Raw genomic sequence first — 17,006 nt, forward strand, 5'->3', positions numbered from 1 at the left:
TTATTTTGGGGCTGTGGGAGCACACTGGTGTTCAGTCATTTCTGAGAAGCACTCACTGCTGTCCTAAACACCCCTGAGGGTTTACTGTGATGTTTAAATAATTCCTATGTTCACTTAAAAACTAAGAGCTGATACCTGAAATTGGGAGTGTTTTCCCAGTTACTCTTCCTGGCATAATCATGATTAATAATAGGAGGAAAATTGCTCAGAAAAATGTATTGTGAATAATTAAATACACTGATTTCTCTTGCTGGTTGACTTTTCTGTATGAATGAATATGAATGTGTTCACTGGAAAAGCTGATAACAAAATGCTGCCTTGATATTGAATCTTCTGTAACTTAAGGTGTTGATTTCTTTCAGAACCCCCCAAGGATAATGGAGGATCAGACATCTCTAAATACTTTCTGGAAATCTCTGAGGCATCAGTTGGTAAGGAATCACCTCTGGGTACTGATACAGTACTCAGTCTCCATCCCTGGAGATACTTAATTCACATTTAGATGTGGGACATGGTTTAGACTTGGATTTTGGAGATGTTTTCCAACTGAAATGATGCTTTACTCCAGCAGTCACTTCTGATTTCACATATGTGTGTGTTGTACATGTTCTCTGTATAATTAATCATTTCAAATTGATTCTCTGGCTTGACCACCTTAATAATTGCATGAGAGAATTTCCAGGTGTGATTTTAGCAAGGTTTGGAAGGGTAAAGTGCTTTTCCTTCCCCAGGAGGGAGGTGGGAGCCCATTTACAGCGGAGCCCAGCGGGAGCACGTCTGCGACCACCTCAGGCCTGGCACCTCCTACAGGCTGCGGGTGTCCTGTGCCAGCAAAGGTGGGGAGAGCCAGGTGAGCAGCACGAGGGCAAAGGTGCTTCTGGAAACTATTTCTGTTCATCTTTTAGCAAACTTTCTGTCTGTGCTCTGCAATGTCTGTGTCCCTGGCAGGTCTCTGATGTCACCACTGTCACCACAGCAGCCGTTCCCCCCGGGCCCTGTCCTGCCCCAGCCCTGGTGGGCAAAGCCAAGCCTAAGGAAATCACTTTGCAGTGGGGTAAGCACCAGAGTTGGAGTAAAACACTGCTCTGATTTCAGTCTTCCAAATCAAAAATCTATAAAACTGTTCAGGTAAAAAAAAAATGTAAAAATAAAAATATAGAGATGCTGTCCGTGGCCTTAGAGGTTTTTTTGGGTTTGATGTGGGGTTTTTGGTGTGTTTTGTGGGATTTTTCTAAAAAGACCAAAGATTCTGTCCACCTCTGGTACGATGATACAGTGAGACTTAAGCAGACATAAATATTTTCCAGTGAGAAAGCTTCCTGTCTGCCCTGGCAGACAGTTGACACCTGCTTGACAATTTAAAAATCAGCTGTTGTTTTCTTACTGTTATCTCAGTAAAGGAGATAAGCAAAAATTAATGAAGATAAACACTGTTTAGTGAAGAAAACAGGGAAAATACATGAAAAAAACCTGATGAAGGCCATCTTAAACTAAGTATCAGTACCTGGGGAGGGAAGCAAGCTTCATGAAGTATTTCTGCTCAGACACATATCGAGAGCCTGCCCTAACTTAGGGAATTTACTAACTAATAGGAGAATGCAATCTGTTTTTGTTTGGCAGGCCCCCCAGCTGTGGATGGAGGCTCTGAGGTCACAGAGTACCTGCTGGAGATGGCCAGCTCAGAGCAGGACGAGCGCAGGGTGCTCTACCAGGGCCCAGCAGCCGAGTTTGCAGTGACCAACCTGCTCCCAGGGAGGAGCTACAGCTTCTGGCTGAGGGCAGGGAACAGAGTCGGGGTGAGCACTGCCCTCACCACATCCCTGCCACCACCCAGGGGACACAGGGATGCTGCTGAGGGCTCCTGCAGCCTGAGTGGTGGGAACCTCTGGGTGTTTGTGCCTTTGGAGTTGTTGGATGTGTTACCCCAAGCTCTGCAGATGTGGTGGGAGCAGCATTGTGTGGAGAGGGGTGGGTGCCAGCCAGGCCAGGCTGGGAGAAGTGTGGGATGAATGTTGGTGGCATAAAAGTGTTTGTGAAACTGTGCCCAGCTGCTGCTGGAAGGCAGATCCTGCCTGGGGCAGGGAGGAGTTACAAAACCCTGGCTGTGGGAATGGGGCCAGCTTCAAGAACCTGCAAGGAATCTGAAACTGAGCCCTGAGCTCTGCTGTTTACTTCCCTCTAAAGTTAAAAATAGTTTGTTTGCTTCACTTGCACATCAGTTCTTGCCCTGGTGCTGTTGCTGTGTTCATGCAGTGTTGTTTTCCTGCAGTTTGGCCCCCACTCTGAGAAGGCAGAGCTTTGCACTGCTCCAGGACCCCCTGAGCAGTGCTGCAAACCCCTGATAACCTGCAAAAGTGCAACTTGTGCTGTGGTTTCGTGGGAGGTAGGTGTTGATGGCTTCCAGCACCACCCAAATTAGTGTTTGGCTTTTAGAATTGTAGTGACACATTTATGATACACAAAAATTAGAGAAATAGCATGTGTAGAGGAGGAATATTTTAAGCCCATTTCTTTATAGATGTCTGTGTTGGGTTTGTAAACTTTGGGAGTTATTAATCGCAGTCTTAACTGGACAAATTGCGTGGCATTTAATCCTCCTCATGGTGTGGTAATTAATATATAGTGAATTAATTCTTTTAAGTGGTAAGAGATTGTGGAATATTCAAAATTCTGGTGTGAACTGTGGTGGTGTTACAGCCACATTTCACATTTTAACTTAAAATCCCTTGGAACAGACCTCAAGTTTCAACCCCAGTGTTTCCAAAGGTTGGGTTTGATGATCTTGGAGGTGTTTTCCAACCTGTTCTGTGACTCTCACGCAGTGTCTCAGTGTGACAGAGCTCCCCCCAGGTGCTGGGGGTGTGTAAGTGCCAGGGCTGAGCAGAATTTCTCCCTCACCCCACAGAGCCCGGCGTGCAACGGAGCAGAAATCACCGAGTACAGGCTGGACTGGGGCCAGGTGGAGGGCTCCATGCACATCATCTACACTGGCCCCTGCCAGAGCTATGAGGTCAAGGGGCTCACACCTGCAACCACCTATTACTGCAGAGTCCAGGTAGGAAAAGCCTTTTGGTGCCACTGGGCACTTGCAGTCTGGGGCCAAACTCCAGCTAGAGAGGAGTAAAGTCATGTGCTGTCACCTGCTCATGCAGTAGAGAAGGTAATTGGGAAAAACACTTCCCTTGTCCCCCAGTCCCTCCTCATTCCCCGAATCTGGAAGAGGTTAGATCCAGTGTGCTGCGAAATACCAGCTTTACAGATGCTTTGCCCTGTTGCCAAATTATTCAGGAGATTTTCCACTCTCTTCCACGTTGCTGTTAAGGACACACAGGAGGCTGTGAGAGCTGTGCCTGCCTGCTTGGAAAACAGGGATGTGGTAACTCGTGTGTGGTGTCTTTCAGGCTGTGAACGTGGCTGGGGCGGGGCTCTTTGGGGACACGGGCGTGGTCACCACGCCCCCCTCGGTGCCCGCGGCCGTGGCCGTGCTCCACTTACTTGAAGAGGATCAGGTGGAAATTTCCCCTCCTTTCTCCACGTGCCTTGCAATCCAGTGGGAAGAGCCCTGCTGCCACGGGGCAGAGATCACAGGCTACAACATCGAGTATGGGGAGAAGCAGCTGGTCACTGTGGGCAGAAACACAACCCATGTCCTTGAGAATCTGCTGCCTGACACCCTGTACAGGTAAGAGTTATTCTGAAATCCATTTGTAGGATTAAAAGTCCTTTGAGAGGATAGTGTTTTAAATTTTTAGAGCAATATTTCCTGCAGCTTACAGACTATTTGCCTATTTCATCCTGCAGCTCCAAAAAAACTAAAATTGTCATATCCAGAGTCCAACCATGACTGGCAGGAGTGAGGTTGTGGTTGGTGTTAAGGTTCACATTCTGTCTCAAAGCCAAGGCTTTAAGGTTTCTGGGTTTAGAATTTTTCATTGGGGTGCTTGGGTGTGTGGTGAGGAGAAGATGGATGGAGAGGTAAGAGCAGAGCAGAGGATCCTGTGACCTCAGTCTTGGTTGAAGCTGAGTTCAGATTTAATTTCTAAGTGCATCTTAATCGCTTTACTGTTTGGGGTTACCCTCTGTACACCTTTTAACTCTTGCTTTGTCACCCAGCACTTTTTGTGACCATGTGGCTGCTCTCTCCCATCCCAGGATCAGGGTACAGGCTATCAACAGCTTGGGAGTTGGTCCTTTCAGTCATTCCATGAAAGCCAAAACCAAACCACTACCTCCTGACCCTCCCCACCTGGAATGTGTTGTCTTCAGCTACCAGAGCCTTAAACTGAAATGGGGAGAAGGGCCCAGCAGAGCTTTAATTCCCAACCCTACTCAGTTCAACCTGCAGATGGAGGACAGGTTTGGCAGGTGAGACCATTAAGGATCTTGTGGTTTTACCACTTCATGTCAAGTTTTTAAGGTATTTTATGTTATTCTCTCTTCTGTTTGCACCACTGAGTCATTTGGGCATTCAGAGTTTGCCCTTTTGCAGTTTTGCATCCCATCTTTCAACCAGAAATTATGTCAACAACTTACACTTCTGCTGCCTGTAAACAGTAAATAATATCTAAAGAATAAATACCTTACCACCATCCTGTGCTGGCAGGGTTATTTTTGGACATTCAAGAACAAAGTTGGGCTTGCATATAAGAAACAGGAGTTGACCAGCTGTTCTTTAACTGGAAATTTCAATTTATTTAGGATATTCAAGGGTCGTTCTCTTGATTCAGAGGAGTTGGGCTCTGCAGCCTCAGTGGGAAGAAAGCTGGGACACCCGGAATGCAGCATCACTTCTTTGTCCTTAAATCTGAGTGTTTCTGGTCTGATACTGCTCTAAATATTCCTGATTGCTGGGTAACTGTGTGTGTTGTGTGTCCCCCAGGTTTGTGACAGTCTACAATGGTCCCTGTCACACCTACAAGGTGCAGAGGCTCAGTGAATCCACCACGTACCATTTCCGCATCCAGGCCTACAACGACGCTGGGGAAGGAGCCTTCTCTGAGGTCTGTGCTTTCACCACCACCAAGTCTCCACCTGCACCTCTCAAAGGTGAGCTGGCACTGCCCTGGCAACTGCTGCAAGCCACTGGTGGGCAGGGTTGGATCCTACAAGCTGGCCCTCAGCCAGCCTTTGCAGGGACAGAGACACAAACCCACTCTGAGGGGCTTTGGGTGTGAAAAGGGCTCTTCTATTGTCATCACCTTCCACCCCTGAACTGAGCATTCCTACCTTTGCTCAGCTGGAAAGGCATTTTGCAGGGTTATCCATCAAAGTTACAGCAGTGTGTAGGCACATGAGGGCACAGTTAATTCCTCTGATCTGCACTTTTTAACATGGACATTAAAGGTCATCATTAAAGTCAACTGTGAAGGTCAGAGTGCTGAGTGCCTGAAGCAAAATTGATTGGCCCATGGTTAGAACATAATTTCAGCTTTGCACATGGACAGAAATGCTGAGTTCTGTAGTGACTTGAAAGTTCCTCTTTATAAACATGGGCTCACCCTGGCAGCTCAAAAAGACCAACAAGTATAACCTGCACATAGCAATGATCATTTTTGAGCTCGTGTCATCAAATAGAAGAAAAAGAAAGAATCAAACAAATCTCAATCACTTTAAGTTATTGCAGTGAGTTGCCTGTAAGCATTACAGCTGTAAATTTGTAGAGACCATTGTTCTTTTTCTAAAACACCAACAAATCACTCTATTTTCCAGCACCCAAAGTGATTCAGCTGGAAGAAAACACTTTTGAAATCACATGGGAGCCTCTACCGCCGATGAAAGGAGATTCCATTGTTTACATCCTTCAGCTTGCTGCTGGCAGAGAGTTTGATCAGGTACCTTTTATACAGCTTCAGGAATGTGAGGGGTTTTTCCTGGGAAAAATCATTACCAAAGAAAAGTGTGCAAATTTCTTGTGGAAGGTATCCCTGCCTATGGCAGAGGGTGGAATGAGATGGTCTTTAAGGTCTGTTCCAACCGAAACCATGCTGTGATTCCATGATTTGAAGGTTGAAATTCTGTGAGGGGAGATGACAGGGAGACTTTTCATTTCAGTAAGTGTGAAGTGGGTGAGCACTGGTTTATCCTGTTCTCCCAACAGTTCCTTTGGCTCTTGATTATTAATCCTGATGGTCTGTTGTACCACTGCCTCTCTTAATCAGAGAGTCCACTTTGCTGGAGGAGCTTTAGGGAAGAAAATGCAGGATGATTTTTCTTCTCCTTTCTGAGCCTCCCAGCCCAGGTGAGGCCTCAGTGTGGGGGTGTGGCGGGAAACTTCAGTGAATTGTGAATTGTCAGGAGAGGATTTTACAAAGCTGGGGAGAGGAGAACAACTCCAGGCTGTGCCCAGCAGCACCCACACCGCTGGAGCAGCACAGGCAGTTCCAGGTGCTGGTGCTGAGTGCTCTGCTCCCCACTGAAGCAGCTCTGTCTCCTGCCAGGTGTACAAGGGCCCCGAGCCGTGCTTCCGGCTGCCGGCCGCGCAGACGAACTGTGAGTACCGCGCGCGCGTCTGCGCCGGCCGCCAGTGCCACGACGTGCCGGGCTGCCCGGAGCTCTGCGGGCCCTACAGCCCCAGCACCGTGTTCAGCTGCCAGCGCCGGGAGCCGGGCCCTGCTGCCGCCCCCGCGGGCACGGAGCTGGCGCAGAGCGGGAAGCGGCTGCGCGAGGAGCGCGCCATCGCCATCGCGCTGCTCTGCGGCTTCGCCGTGGTCGCCATTCTCTTCGCCGTGGTCATCCAGTACTTTGTGATCAAGTAGGGCAGAGCTGGCCCCGCTCAGCTGTCTGTACAGAGCTCTCTGGGGTATTTATGGGTAGTTCAGTGAGATCCTAGCCGGGAACCCCTCGCTCCGTGCGTTCCCGCTCCTGCTGCTGGCTGGAGGCTGGCTCGGCAGATCCTTTCCAAATGCTGGACACAGATTTCCTGTAGAAAGGGTGATCCCGGGGCCTCTGCAATCAGGGTGAGCTGTTGGAGAACAGCAATCAGCTGCCTTACGGTGCACACTGGAGGGGTGTGTGCACGCTCCTCCTCTCTCCCCATCCCAGCCAGTTGGAGAGGAAAGGCATTGCTGGGACAGTCCTCTGCCAGCAGCACCAGAGCAGCGGGAGGCGATGGCTGTTCCATCGAGTTTCGCTGTAGTTTGATATCCATGAAATCCAGCAGCACAAGTGCTTTGAGCTTAGAGCAGAACTGCAGAGCCTACTAGAGCATACCACATTTACTAGACTGTAGAAGGAAAGCAGAATATTGACTTAGTGATATTACTACTTTACAGTTATTTTAATACTTGGGATTCAGTAATAATCATTTCAAGTGTTGGAGTAGAGGGTGCCAGGGTTTTTTAGGGTTTTAATCCAAACCAATGCCAGCAGGACGTGGCGCTTGGCCAGGATGCCCAGGAAAGGCTCTGCCCGGAATGTTCCTGCAGTCCTGAGCAGCTTTGGCCCAATCCACATTTCACTCTCAGTGCCTGAGAGAAAAGTAATTCCCTGTGCAGCGTGCTCAGAACAGCACAGGAGTTGTCTTTAAGGAGAAAGAGTGCATTTATGATAAATGTTACACTATTTGGCTCAAACTGAGCAAATGTTTTTGTACTATTATTAACCTAAAAAATAAAAAGTTCAACCTGCTTTGGGTGCCCTTCTAACTTAACCCCAACGAGCAAATTGTACGTGAGAGAACTCTTTTTAGATAACATTTATACAATGTTTTAAACTTGCTATCCCAGTGGTAGCAGCTTCACATTCCATGGTTTTCCTGTTGGGAATGTTCAGCCTGCTATGAACTTGTCTGAAACTCGTCCTGGTCGGCTGGGGGATATTTTTGTGGACACTGTGCACTACATTTGACTGTTGTGTTCCATCTGCTTGTGAATCCCTGAGGAGGAGCCTGGCAGCCCCTGGCTCCGTTAGATCAAAGCTTTTGAAAGCTGGAACTCACAAATTTCCAGTGTTTCAGGATGGGTCTTGCCAACAGCATTTGGAACATGCCACAGAATGGTAGATTTTAGGGTATTTTGCAAAGTCTGTGGCTCCACTTGAGCCATCAGAACGATGCACTTGTGGGTGGGAGGGTGTGACAGAGCTACAGGCGATGTGTTTCCAGTAATTAATTAATCACTTTTAAGGGTCTTTCTCCTACAGCAGTTGAGGAATAACGTTGTGTTAGAGTTTGAGGCATTGTGTTGTATTTCAGATGTGGAAAACCTAAATTATGACCTAATATCACTTAATCCTCTTCACAGTAGATCGATGGTGCAATCTGAAATTAATCTTTTCAAAACGTACTCTTCATTTTTGTACTCTATTTATTTTGATTAAAAGTCCTGGAAAGAAAAAAAAAAATGTATGTTTGAATGTATTGTTCTACTTGTAGCAGAACTTTAAGTTAATCATTTATTATATCATAGAAATCTCTCCCTCCAGTGTCAGAGTTTTATACAGATATTAGTCTCTAGTTTGCAGAAGAGTTTACAATCTGTCTCTGTTTTCCTCATAGTCTCCCTTTAGCAGATAAACTGCCTGCAGCAAATCTCCGTTGCCAAAGGGTTCTTTTTTAACTCCTTAGAACCAACTTGTAGAGGTTTATTTGGCAATAATAGTCCTGAAATTAGGATTGCAGAGTAAATACTAACAAGTCACCACTGCTAAAAAATGAAATCGAATCCTTTTGTGATTGCCACAAAATGCTCATGTTTCCAGAAAATATCTGGGATTTCTACTGCAATATGGATTTTCCATCAGCTGTTGTCCATTCCAGAAGGATGTACCCTCGTGGCATTAATGTATTTTAGGTATCTTTGGTTTTCTTGTATTGTCATTTTTGAGGTATCTCAAACGTATGTTAAAGCTGCCATGCATTGTATTACTAAATTGTAACTATCAAATAGATAATATATTTAATACAGCCAATAAATAATACAAATGTATTCAAATTTGACTCCGAGCTCCTGTGGTTTTATGGGATTTAGTGTCACTTGTGTCATGTGTAATTTAAGGGAAGGGAACATGCTCAGTGTCATTAAGAGCTGAATTAACTTTGGACCCTTGGAATATCACTTCCATTTCTCCTCACACTGCAGGAAGGACCTGCAGTTCCCAGGTGAGGTAGAACAGTTCTGTGATACTGGAAATTGAATTGTTTGGAAATTGAATTGATTGCCAATTTTCCATCATTTTGTGTTGACTCAGGCCTTTTCCCCCTTGAGCTCTTCTCCAGTATTTGCTGCTGATTGTGGAATTTTGTCTGACAGTGCCTTAATGATCCGATGAAGATAAGATGGGAAAGACTTTATTTGAGCATCATTCCCAAAGAGACAGCTGGACACTCAGCCTGGGTAAACTTTCCACTTGAGGAACTATAAGGGGTGAGGAGCTGGAAAATGTGGAGGAGGCAAGGGGAGTGGGGGCCAGTGTGAGGGAATCCCAGGGAAAGGCTCTGGGGAGCTGGAAGCACAGGGCCAGAGGGAACAGGGACACCCAGCAGCAGGATGTGTCCTCACAGTCCTCAGAATTCCTCCAGAACCCAGGAATGGGGCTCTATCAGAAATCAGAGAGGCATCAGCTGCAAAACAAACCTCTTCCTCCTTGGAGCTTGGCTCTTTGCAGCTTTTCTGCTCCCAAGCACTGCTCAAATGCCAGTTTTGTGGAGCCAAATAGTGTGGGATTAGTGCTGGAAAGGTCAGAGCTGAGCACAGGCACTGCATTGTCCAGCAAATCCCAGATCTGATGTTAGGGAGATTCCTGCTGCCCTTTCCAAGAGGCAGAAGCTCTGGCTGGGGTTGTTCTTGCAGATTTGGACACCTCCCAACAAGAAGAGCTGTCCTTGTGCCTGGGCCCTGCATGGCTGCACACTGAACATCTCAACAAATCCTGTCTGGGAAGAAATTCCCAGTGAAATTTCATAGAGTGATGGAGTGGGATGGGTTGGGAGGGACCTTAAAGCTCATCTTGTTCCCCTCCCAGCCAGACAGGGACACCTTCCCCTATCCACCCTGGCCTTGAACACTTCCAGGGATTTCACATGTATGGGATGTAACTCGTGCCCCCTGAGCAGAGCCAGGTGCCCAGGCTGTGCTCTGGTTTCTCAGCAGATGATCCCAGCTGGCTGCAGCTGCCCGGGATCAACGACCCGCGGCAGAGGAGGCGTCAGCGCCGGGCCAGGACACACCGTGACCCCATTTCCTGTTTTCCAGCCCTGAAAACAGCCCCAGAGCCTGAGCAGAGGGGAAGGGTGGCAGCTCTTCATTGGGCCAGCGTGTGGTGCCCATGGAATGTGTCATTGTGTGTTTATCCTGCAGAAAAGGAGGCTCAGGAGGGACCTTGTGGCTCTGCACGGCTCCTGACAGGAGGGGACAGCCATGAGAGGAAATGGCCTCAAGCTGTGCCAGGGGAGGGTCAGGTTGGACAGCAGCAGGAATTTCTTCATGGAAAAGGTTGTTAAAACATCAGAACTGCCCCAGGAGGTGGTGGAGTCCCCATCCCTGGAGGTGGCACTCAGTGCTCTGGGCTGGTGACAAGGTGAGGACCAGGCACACCTTGGACTTGATGGTCATGGAGGGCTTTTCCAGCCCCATGATTCCCAGCATGGCTGTGCCCCACAGGGGTGTCCATGGGGAGAAGCACCCATGGCCAGGAAGGTGTTTGTGCCCTGGGTGTTCTCCTGCTGCTTTCCTTGCAGAAATCCTGCAAGGAGCTCCTGGTTGTGCTTCCCAGCGTGGAAAGTCACCTGTGGTGAGGGGAGGAGGTGGCAAAGAGGGAGCAGAAGAGTCCTGCGCTGGGTTTAAAGATAAATCTCAAGCCCCACAGAAGTGCAAACCATCATTTTCTTTCCTGCCTCAGGAATGTGTGGCAGCCCCAGCTCCATGTGCTGAGCTCCAGCCTGATCCCAGCCTGTGGAAGAGCTGCTCTCCCCCCCTCTTTCCTGAAATGAGGAAAGAAAAGTGGATTTAGTTTGTTGTCGAAGGTCAGTGTCTGGAATTCCTCCTCCCTCCCCCCTCCCAGGATGTTTTTGTGTAACACACTCTGACTCATGGAAGTCAAATGACTTGGCCTGGGAGCTGCCTCAGCACAGGATTCTGGCACAGGCATCCCGTGCTTGCCCCTCGTGCTGGGTGAGAGTTTTGCAGCTCCTCCAGGGCTGCTGGAGCTGTGGGGCTGCTCCTGCTCCCCCAGGCTGGTCCCAAACCCCGGGCAGGGCTGGGATGTGTCTCTGATCCAGGTGCTGAATGCCTGCTTGGGTGTGCATGGGGAGCACCAGAGCACAGGGCAGATCAGAGGGAGCAGCTCCTGGTTTGTCCTCTTGGTTTGTCCCCGTCTCTGAGGAGCTGGGATGGGAGTCCCCAGCCCGTCCTCTTCCTCCAGACCTGGCTGCAATCCAACCATCCCGGCTTATAACACATTGCAGCTGCTTCTGCAACACTGGTGATCGTCTGCCCAACAAAATCACAACAAAACTTTATTTTTGGTTCTGTTTTGCCTCAGAAAGTGAGAAACTTTGACAAAACTCATATGGAATGTGCTCTAAGTGGTTTCCAAGTCCAGTCAGCTGCTAAGAAAACCAGCTTTAAAAAGCTTTTAAATTTGCTTCCAAAGTGGAACCTGTTATTTTCAGAACAGCAGGAACACCCTGTCATTTTTAGTTAATCCTGGGATTGCTGGCATTTCAAAAAGTGACTTCAGAGCTATTAATGAAATAACAAAACACCCCCTCCTGCATCACCACAGGGCAGATGGGAGGCACTGGGCTGCCTGCAGCAGGGGAAGTGGGATAACAGTCACTTGAATCCAGCAGATTTGGTCTGTGCATCTTTGTCCTCATGAATATTTATAGAAAAGCGAATTTCTGACCTGCAAGGCCGCATTTCCACGGCAACCCCGCTAGGCCTCGTCTCCATAGCAACCCCGCTAGGCCGCGTCTCCATGGCAACGCCGCCCTCCCGGCCGCCGTAGCCCCGCCCCTCGTGTCACATGACCGGAAACGATGGAGGCGGCCAAGATGGCGTCTCCCAAGAGCGCCCCTAAAGACGCGCAGGTACCGCGGGGCGCGAGGGGATCCGGGCGGCACCGGGAGGCACCGAGGGCTCGGAGGGCTGAGCGGTGCCTGTGTCCCCCCCGCAGGTGATGGCGCAGATCCTCAAGGACATGGGCATCACCGAGTACGAGCCGCGCGTCATCAACCAGATGCTGGAGTTCGCCTACAGTAAGCGGGGCCGGGCGGGAAGTGCGCGGGGAAGCCGCGGGTAGAGCAGGGAAGCGGTGTTGGGGGCTGGGAAGCGGTGTGTGGGACTGGGAAGCGCTGTGTGGGGCAGGGAAGTGTTTTGCGGGGCAGGGAAGTGTTGTCTGGAGCAGGGAAGCGCTGTGTGGGGCAGGGAGTGCTCTGTGAGTCCGTGTTTCCGCGGGGGCTCCCCTGTCAGACCCGGTGACCACGGAGATCTTTTCCAGCTGTAATTCTGTGACTCTTTAATCACAGAATCACAAACCCAGCATGGTTTGGGCAGGGGCACCTTCCTCTATCCCAGGGTGCTCCAAGCCGTGTCCAGCCTAGCCTTCGACACTTCCAGGGATGCCGGGGCAGTCACAGCTGCTCTGGGCCCCTGTGCCAGGGCCTGGCAGGGAAGAATTCCTTCCCTTTATCCCGTTATCCTGTCAGTGCTGCCCCGGGCGCTCTGAGCAGTACCCGCAGAGGTTCCAGTGCCAGCCAGGACAGAGCAGGGTGGGGCTGGGGAGTGTTTCATGAATCTCAGAGCCCGTTTCCCCCAGGATACGTCACCACCATCCTGGAGGACGCCAAGATCTACTCGAGCCACGCCAAGAAGTCGAGCGTGGACGCGGACGACGTGCGGCTGGCGATCCAGTGCCGCACCGACCAGTCCTTCACATCGCCCCCGCCCCGCGACGTGAGCCGGCTGCCACGGGGACATGGGGATGGCACGGGGACATGGGGGTGGCAGCAGGACATAGGGCTGGCGCAGGACACGAGGATGTGGCCAGGACACAGGGATGTCATTGGGATACGCGGATGTCAGCGGGACATGGGTGTCACTGGGACACGAGGCTGGCACAGGACACAGGGATGAGGCCGGTACATAGGGATGTCACTGGGACACAGGGATGTGGCTGGGACACGGAGATGAGGCCAGGACATGGGGATGTGGCCAGGAAACAGGGATGAGGCCAATACATAGGGGTGTCACTGGGACATAGGGATATAACCAGACACAGGGATGAGGCCAGGGATCTGACTGGACACAGGGATGTGGCTGGGACACTGGGATATCACTGGGACATGGGGATGAGGAAGGGACACGGGGATGTCACCAGGACACAGGGATGTGCCCAGACACACTGGGATGTCTGTCAGTAGAACACAGGGGATGCCAGTGGGGCACAGGGATGTCACCAGGACACAGGGGTGTCAGTGGGGCACAGGGACGTCACCAGGACACAGGGATGTGACCAGACACAGGGGATGCCAGTGGGGCACAGAGATGTGACCAGACACAGGGATGTCACCAGGGCACAGGGGTGTCAGTGGTGCACAGGGGTGTCACCAGGGCACAGGGGTGTCACCAGGACACAGGGGTGTGCCCAGACCCGGGGCTGTGGCCGTGTCTCTGCAGTTCCTGCTGGACATTGCCCGCCAGAAGAACCAGACGCCGCTGCCGCTGATCAAGCCGTACTCGGGCCCGCGGCTGCCGCCCGACAGGTACTGCCTGACTGCCCCCAACTACCGCCTGAAATCCCTGCAGAAGAAGGTGAGGATGGCTCAGGGACTGGGGATGCACCCCTGGGTGGGTGGGAGTGGTGTTAAATTGCAGTTTTCCACAGCTCTGAAAGGTGGGGGTGAATATTGGCCTGTGCACGCCAGCTCGGAGGTCTCCAGGCTGGGTTTGCGATTTGTTGTTGGTTGATTTTAAATGGAAATTTTGAAATGTGGGAAATTTTTAAAATGTGGGAAAATTTAAAGTTTGGGAGTATGGTAGTGTTAAAGAAATACTGCAAAATCCCAGAATCACTGAGGCTGGAAAGGCTCTCCAGCATCATCAAATCCAACCTGTGCCCAGTCCCCACCAGAGCACTGAGTGCCACATCCAGTCATTCCCTGGGCACCTACAGGGATGGGGACTCCCAACACCTCCCTGGGCAGCCCCTTCCAGTGCCTGCCCACCCTTTCCCTGAAGAAATTCCTCCTCATGTCCAGGATAAACTGTCAGGTTTAATGTCAGGTTGTCAGAGGCACAAGTCAGGCTTTGGTGTAGATATTAAAGAGTACTTTTGACATCTACCTCAGTTGTTTCTGCTTTAGAGGGAAAATATTTCCTTTGCTGGGAAGCCCTGAATGCCTGACTTTGGGGGGACTTTCCTGTTTATTCCAGGCCATTCCCTGATTCCCTGGCTCTCTCCCTACAGGTCTCCTCCACAGCAGGCAGGATCACAGTCCCTCGCCTGAGCGTGGGCGCCGTGAGCAGCAGGCCCAGCACTCCCACTCTGGGTAGGGAACAGCTCCACAGGGGATTCCCACCTTCCTTTTAGGAAGGAAAAATAAAGAGGAATAATTTAAAACACTTTGCAGCCTCTGAGGGAATGTCAGGGATTGCCTGACCTTATATTGTTTGACAGCATCAGAAAGTTAATTTTGTAAATTGATCTTTATTATTACAATAATATTTAAGTGTAAATGCATTACAGGTGTTCTGTATTTGTGATAAAGTCTTTATTTAACAGATTATTCAAGAACTTCACTAAAATTTAGGCTTAGTTTCCTCAGTGTCAGTATGATGCTGAATTAAATAGCAGTGGGGAAATATCCATTTTTAAAAGGATCTTAAAACTTACAGCTATGCCCTAAAAATTAGTGTGTTTATAGTCTGGAATTCTGTAGGGCTGGGATAAATGCAGGAAAATGAGCAAATGTGCAGCTCTGATGGAAATGGAAATCTGTTCCTTAAATCTGGTGTGTTTGTGTTCCTGTGCATTCCCACTGTGTCTAATAATTATTAATATTGTTAGTAATAATATCATTAACATAATAATTAATATAATAATAATATGTTAACAATATAATAATAACAACATTAATAATAATATAATGGTAATAATAAATAATAATATAGTCATTATTAATAATATTAATAATGATTCCATTTGGGAGGGAGTTGTAGGAGTGTTTCTGGATTTATTTTGGTTTCTTTTGGTGGTTTGTGTGGAACCCAGGCACGCCCTCAGCCCAGACTGTGTCGGTGTCAGCCAAGGTGGGCGCGCCGGTGTCGCTGGCGGGGCAGCGCTTCACGGTCCAGATCCCGTCCTCACAGCCTGCTGGGAAATCAGGTATGCTGGGGTCCCTGGGGCTGGAACAGGGATAACCACACAGCCACAGCCTGCTTGGGCTGCCAGGGAGGAGCTCATCCATCCCACCCCCTGCCGTGTCCAGAGAGAGCTTCCATGCTGGCCTGGAACACTGTCAGGGATGGGGCAGCCATGGCTGCTCTGGCCAAGTTGATGTGGGAATTTCTCCCCCTGTCCTTCATTGCAGGAACTTCCAGTGTTAATTCCCATTCCCAGCACAGCAGTGGCAGCCAGAACATCCCCATCCTGGGCAGCTCCTCCCTCCCTGGCTCCTGTTTCCCTCTCCCCCTTGTGTCCTCACCCCTCCCTCCAACATTTCCCCATCCTCCCTCTTGGGATGAGCCTGGAATAACTCAGGGATTGCTCCAAGCTTTCAGTGACCCCTTTCCATGATTCCCACAGCCACTCCCACCACGCCCACGGTGCAGAACGTCCTGATCAACCCCTCCCTGATCGGCCCCAAGAACATCCTGATCACCACCAACATGGTCCCGCCCGGCGCCGCCGACCCCAACCCGCTCAAGAGGAAACACGAGGAGGACGACGACTACGACGCCTTGTGAGGGCCCTCAGCCTTTCCCTGGGATTCATGGAGCCTTTCCCTGGGATTCATGGAGCCTTTCCATGGGATTCATGGAGCCTTTCCTGGGGGATTCAGGGAGCCTTTCCTGGGGGATTCGTAGAGCCTTTCCCTGGGATTCAGGGAGCCTTTCCTGTGGGATTCGTAGAGCCTTTCCCTGGGATTCATGGAGCCTTTCCATGGGATTCAGGGAGCCTTTCCTGTGGGATTCAGGGAGCCCTTCCATGGGATTCACAGAGCTCATCCCATGGGATTCATGGAGCTTTTCCTGGGGGATTCATGGAGCCTTTCCATGGGATTCATGGAGCCTTTCCTGTGGGATTCATGGAGCTTTTCCTGGGGGATTCAGGGAGCCCTTCCATGGGATTTACACAGACTCCAGGGGGTGGGAATGGGCAGGAAGGCCCCGTTTGGGCCTTGGGAGTGTGGAAATAAAGTGCAGAGTGTTTGTAACCCGGTCTTGGTGTCTTGTGCACACCTAGGGGAGGGAGCAGGGGCTTTTATATATATATTTCTATATATTTTCCATATTTTTAATGTACTTTTATATTACTTTATATATACACACTTATATATATTGCTTATATATATACATATATATATGTTTCATATATATGTGTATATATGTTATATATTTATCATATACACACACATGTAATTGCCTTGTACACTCAAAACTCTCCCAGACACTTTTTAATATATATACATTTGTCTATCCACATAGATATTTATATATTAATGTATATATGTATGTGTGCACACATACATAAAATATATATAGTGTGTAGAGAGAATACAGAGTAGTTAATTATGCAAACAAACACTTCATATATAAATTGTATTTCATGAATTAAGTACACATTCTAAAATTACAAAATCCTGTGCTATATAATGTGAAACATATATATTTTATATAATAATATATAATATTGTTATACAAAATATATATATATATAATATATAATATAATTACATAATATTATTGGGACAATCTTCTGTTAGGGCCTAAGCCCTCAGAACTTCCAAGTTCATTTAAATCACTGGGAAATACTTTACAGCTCTCAAGGCCTTCAGACTTGGAAAG

At 49.1% G+C, this 17,006-nt stretch overlaps 2 protein-coding genes across 3 annotated transcripts in view; both read left to right on the top strand.

Moving 5' to 3' along the window:
• Window positions 1-8,924, top strand: part of LOC131088566 (fibronectin type-III domain-containing protein 3a-like) — a 39,749-nt gene extending 30,825 nt beyond the window's left edge. For both annotated transcript variants that reach the window (XM_058032724.1, XM_058032725.1), the window contains 11 exons: window positions 363-431; window positions 732-850; window positions 949-1,054; window positions 1,621-1,796; window positions 2,270-2,383; window positions 2,906-3,055; window positions 3,402-3,682; window positions 4,153-4,365; window positions 4,880-5,046; window positions 5,710-5,831; window positions 6,438-8,924. In XM_058032724.1, coding sequence (XP_057888707.1) covers window positions 363-431; window positions 732-850; window positions 949-1,054; window positions 1,621-1,796; window positions 2,270-2,383; window positions 2,906-3,055; window positions 3,402-3,682; window positions 4,153-4,365; window positions 4,880-5,046; window positions 5,710-5,831; window positions 6,438-6,755 — 1,835 coding nt within the window. In that variant the 3' untranslated portion in view covers window positions 6,756-8,924. The remainder of the gene's footprint in view (window positions 1-362; window positions 432-731; window positions 851-948; window positions 1,055-1,620; window positions 1,797-2,269; window positions 2,384-2,905; window positions 3,056-3,401; window positions 3,683-4,152; window positions 4,366-4,879; window positions 5,047-5,709; window positions 5,832-6,437) is intronic.
• A 3,023-nt stretch (window positions 8,925-11,947) lies between these two features.
• Window positions 11,948-16,374, top strand: TAF9B (TATA-box binding protein associated factor 9b). The gene is made up of 7 exons (XM_058032690.1): window positions 11,948-12,028; window positions 12,115-12,196; window positions 12,757-12,893; window positions 13,617-13,751; window positions 14,407-14,488; window positions 15,211-15,324; window positions 15,745-16,374. The coding sequence occupies exons 1-7, from the start codon at window positions 11,978-11,980 to the stop codon at window positions 15,903-15,905; spliced, it is 762 nt and encodes a 253-aa protein (XP_057888673.1). The 5' UTR covers window positions 11,948-11,977; the 3' UTR covers window positions 15,906-16,374.
• Window positions 16,375-17,006: the final 632 nt, after the last annotated feature.

Source organism: Melospiza georgiana, chromosome 12 (assembly GCF_028018845.1).
Source record: "Melospiza georgiana isolate bMelGeo1 chromosome 12, bMelGeo1.pri, whole genome shotgun sequence".
In the NCBI taxonomy this organism is placed as follows: domain Eukaryota; kingdom Metazoa; phylum Chordata; class Aves; order Passeriformes; family Passerellidae; genus Melospiza; species Melospiza georgiana.

Excerpts from the sequence above, each read along its gene's own strand:
- TAF9B (XM_058032690.1), top strand. The coding sequence starts at position 11,978 with ATGGAGGCGGCCAAGATGGCGTCTCCCAAGAGCGCCCCTAAAGACGCG. Across the intron at positions 12,894-13,616 it reads CATCGCCCCCGCCCCGCGAC|TTCCTGCTGGACATTGCCCG; the intron begins GTGAGCCGGCTG and ends GTGTCTCTGCAG. Across the intron at positions 14,489-15,210 it reads GCCCAGCACTCCCACTCTGG|GCACGCCCTCAGCCCAGACT; the intron begins GTAGGGAACAGC and ends TGTGGAACCCAG.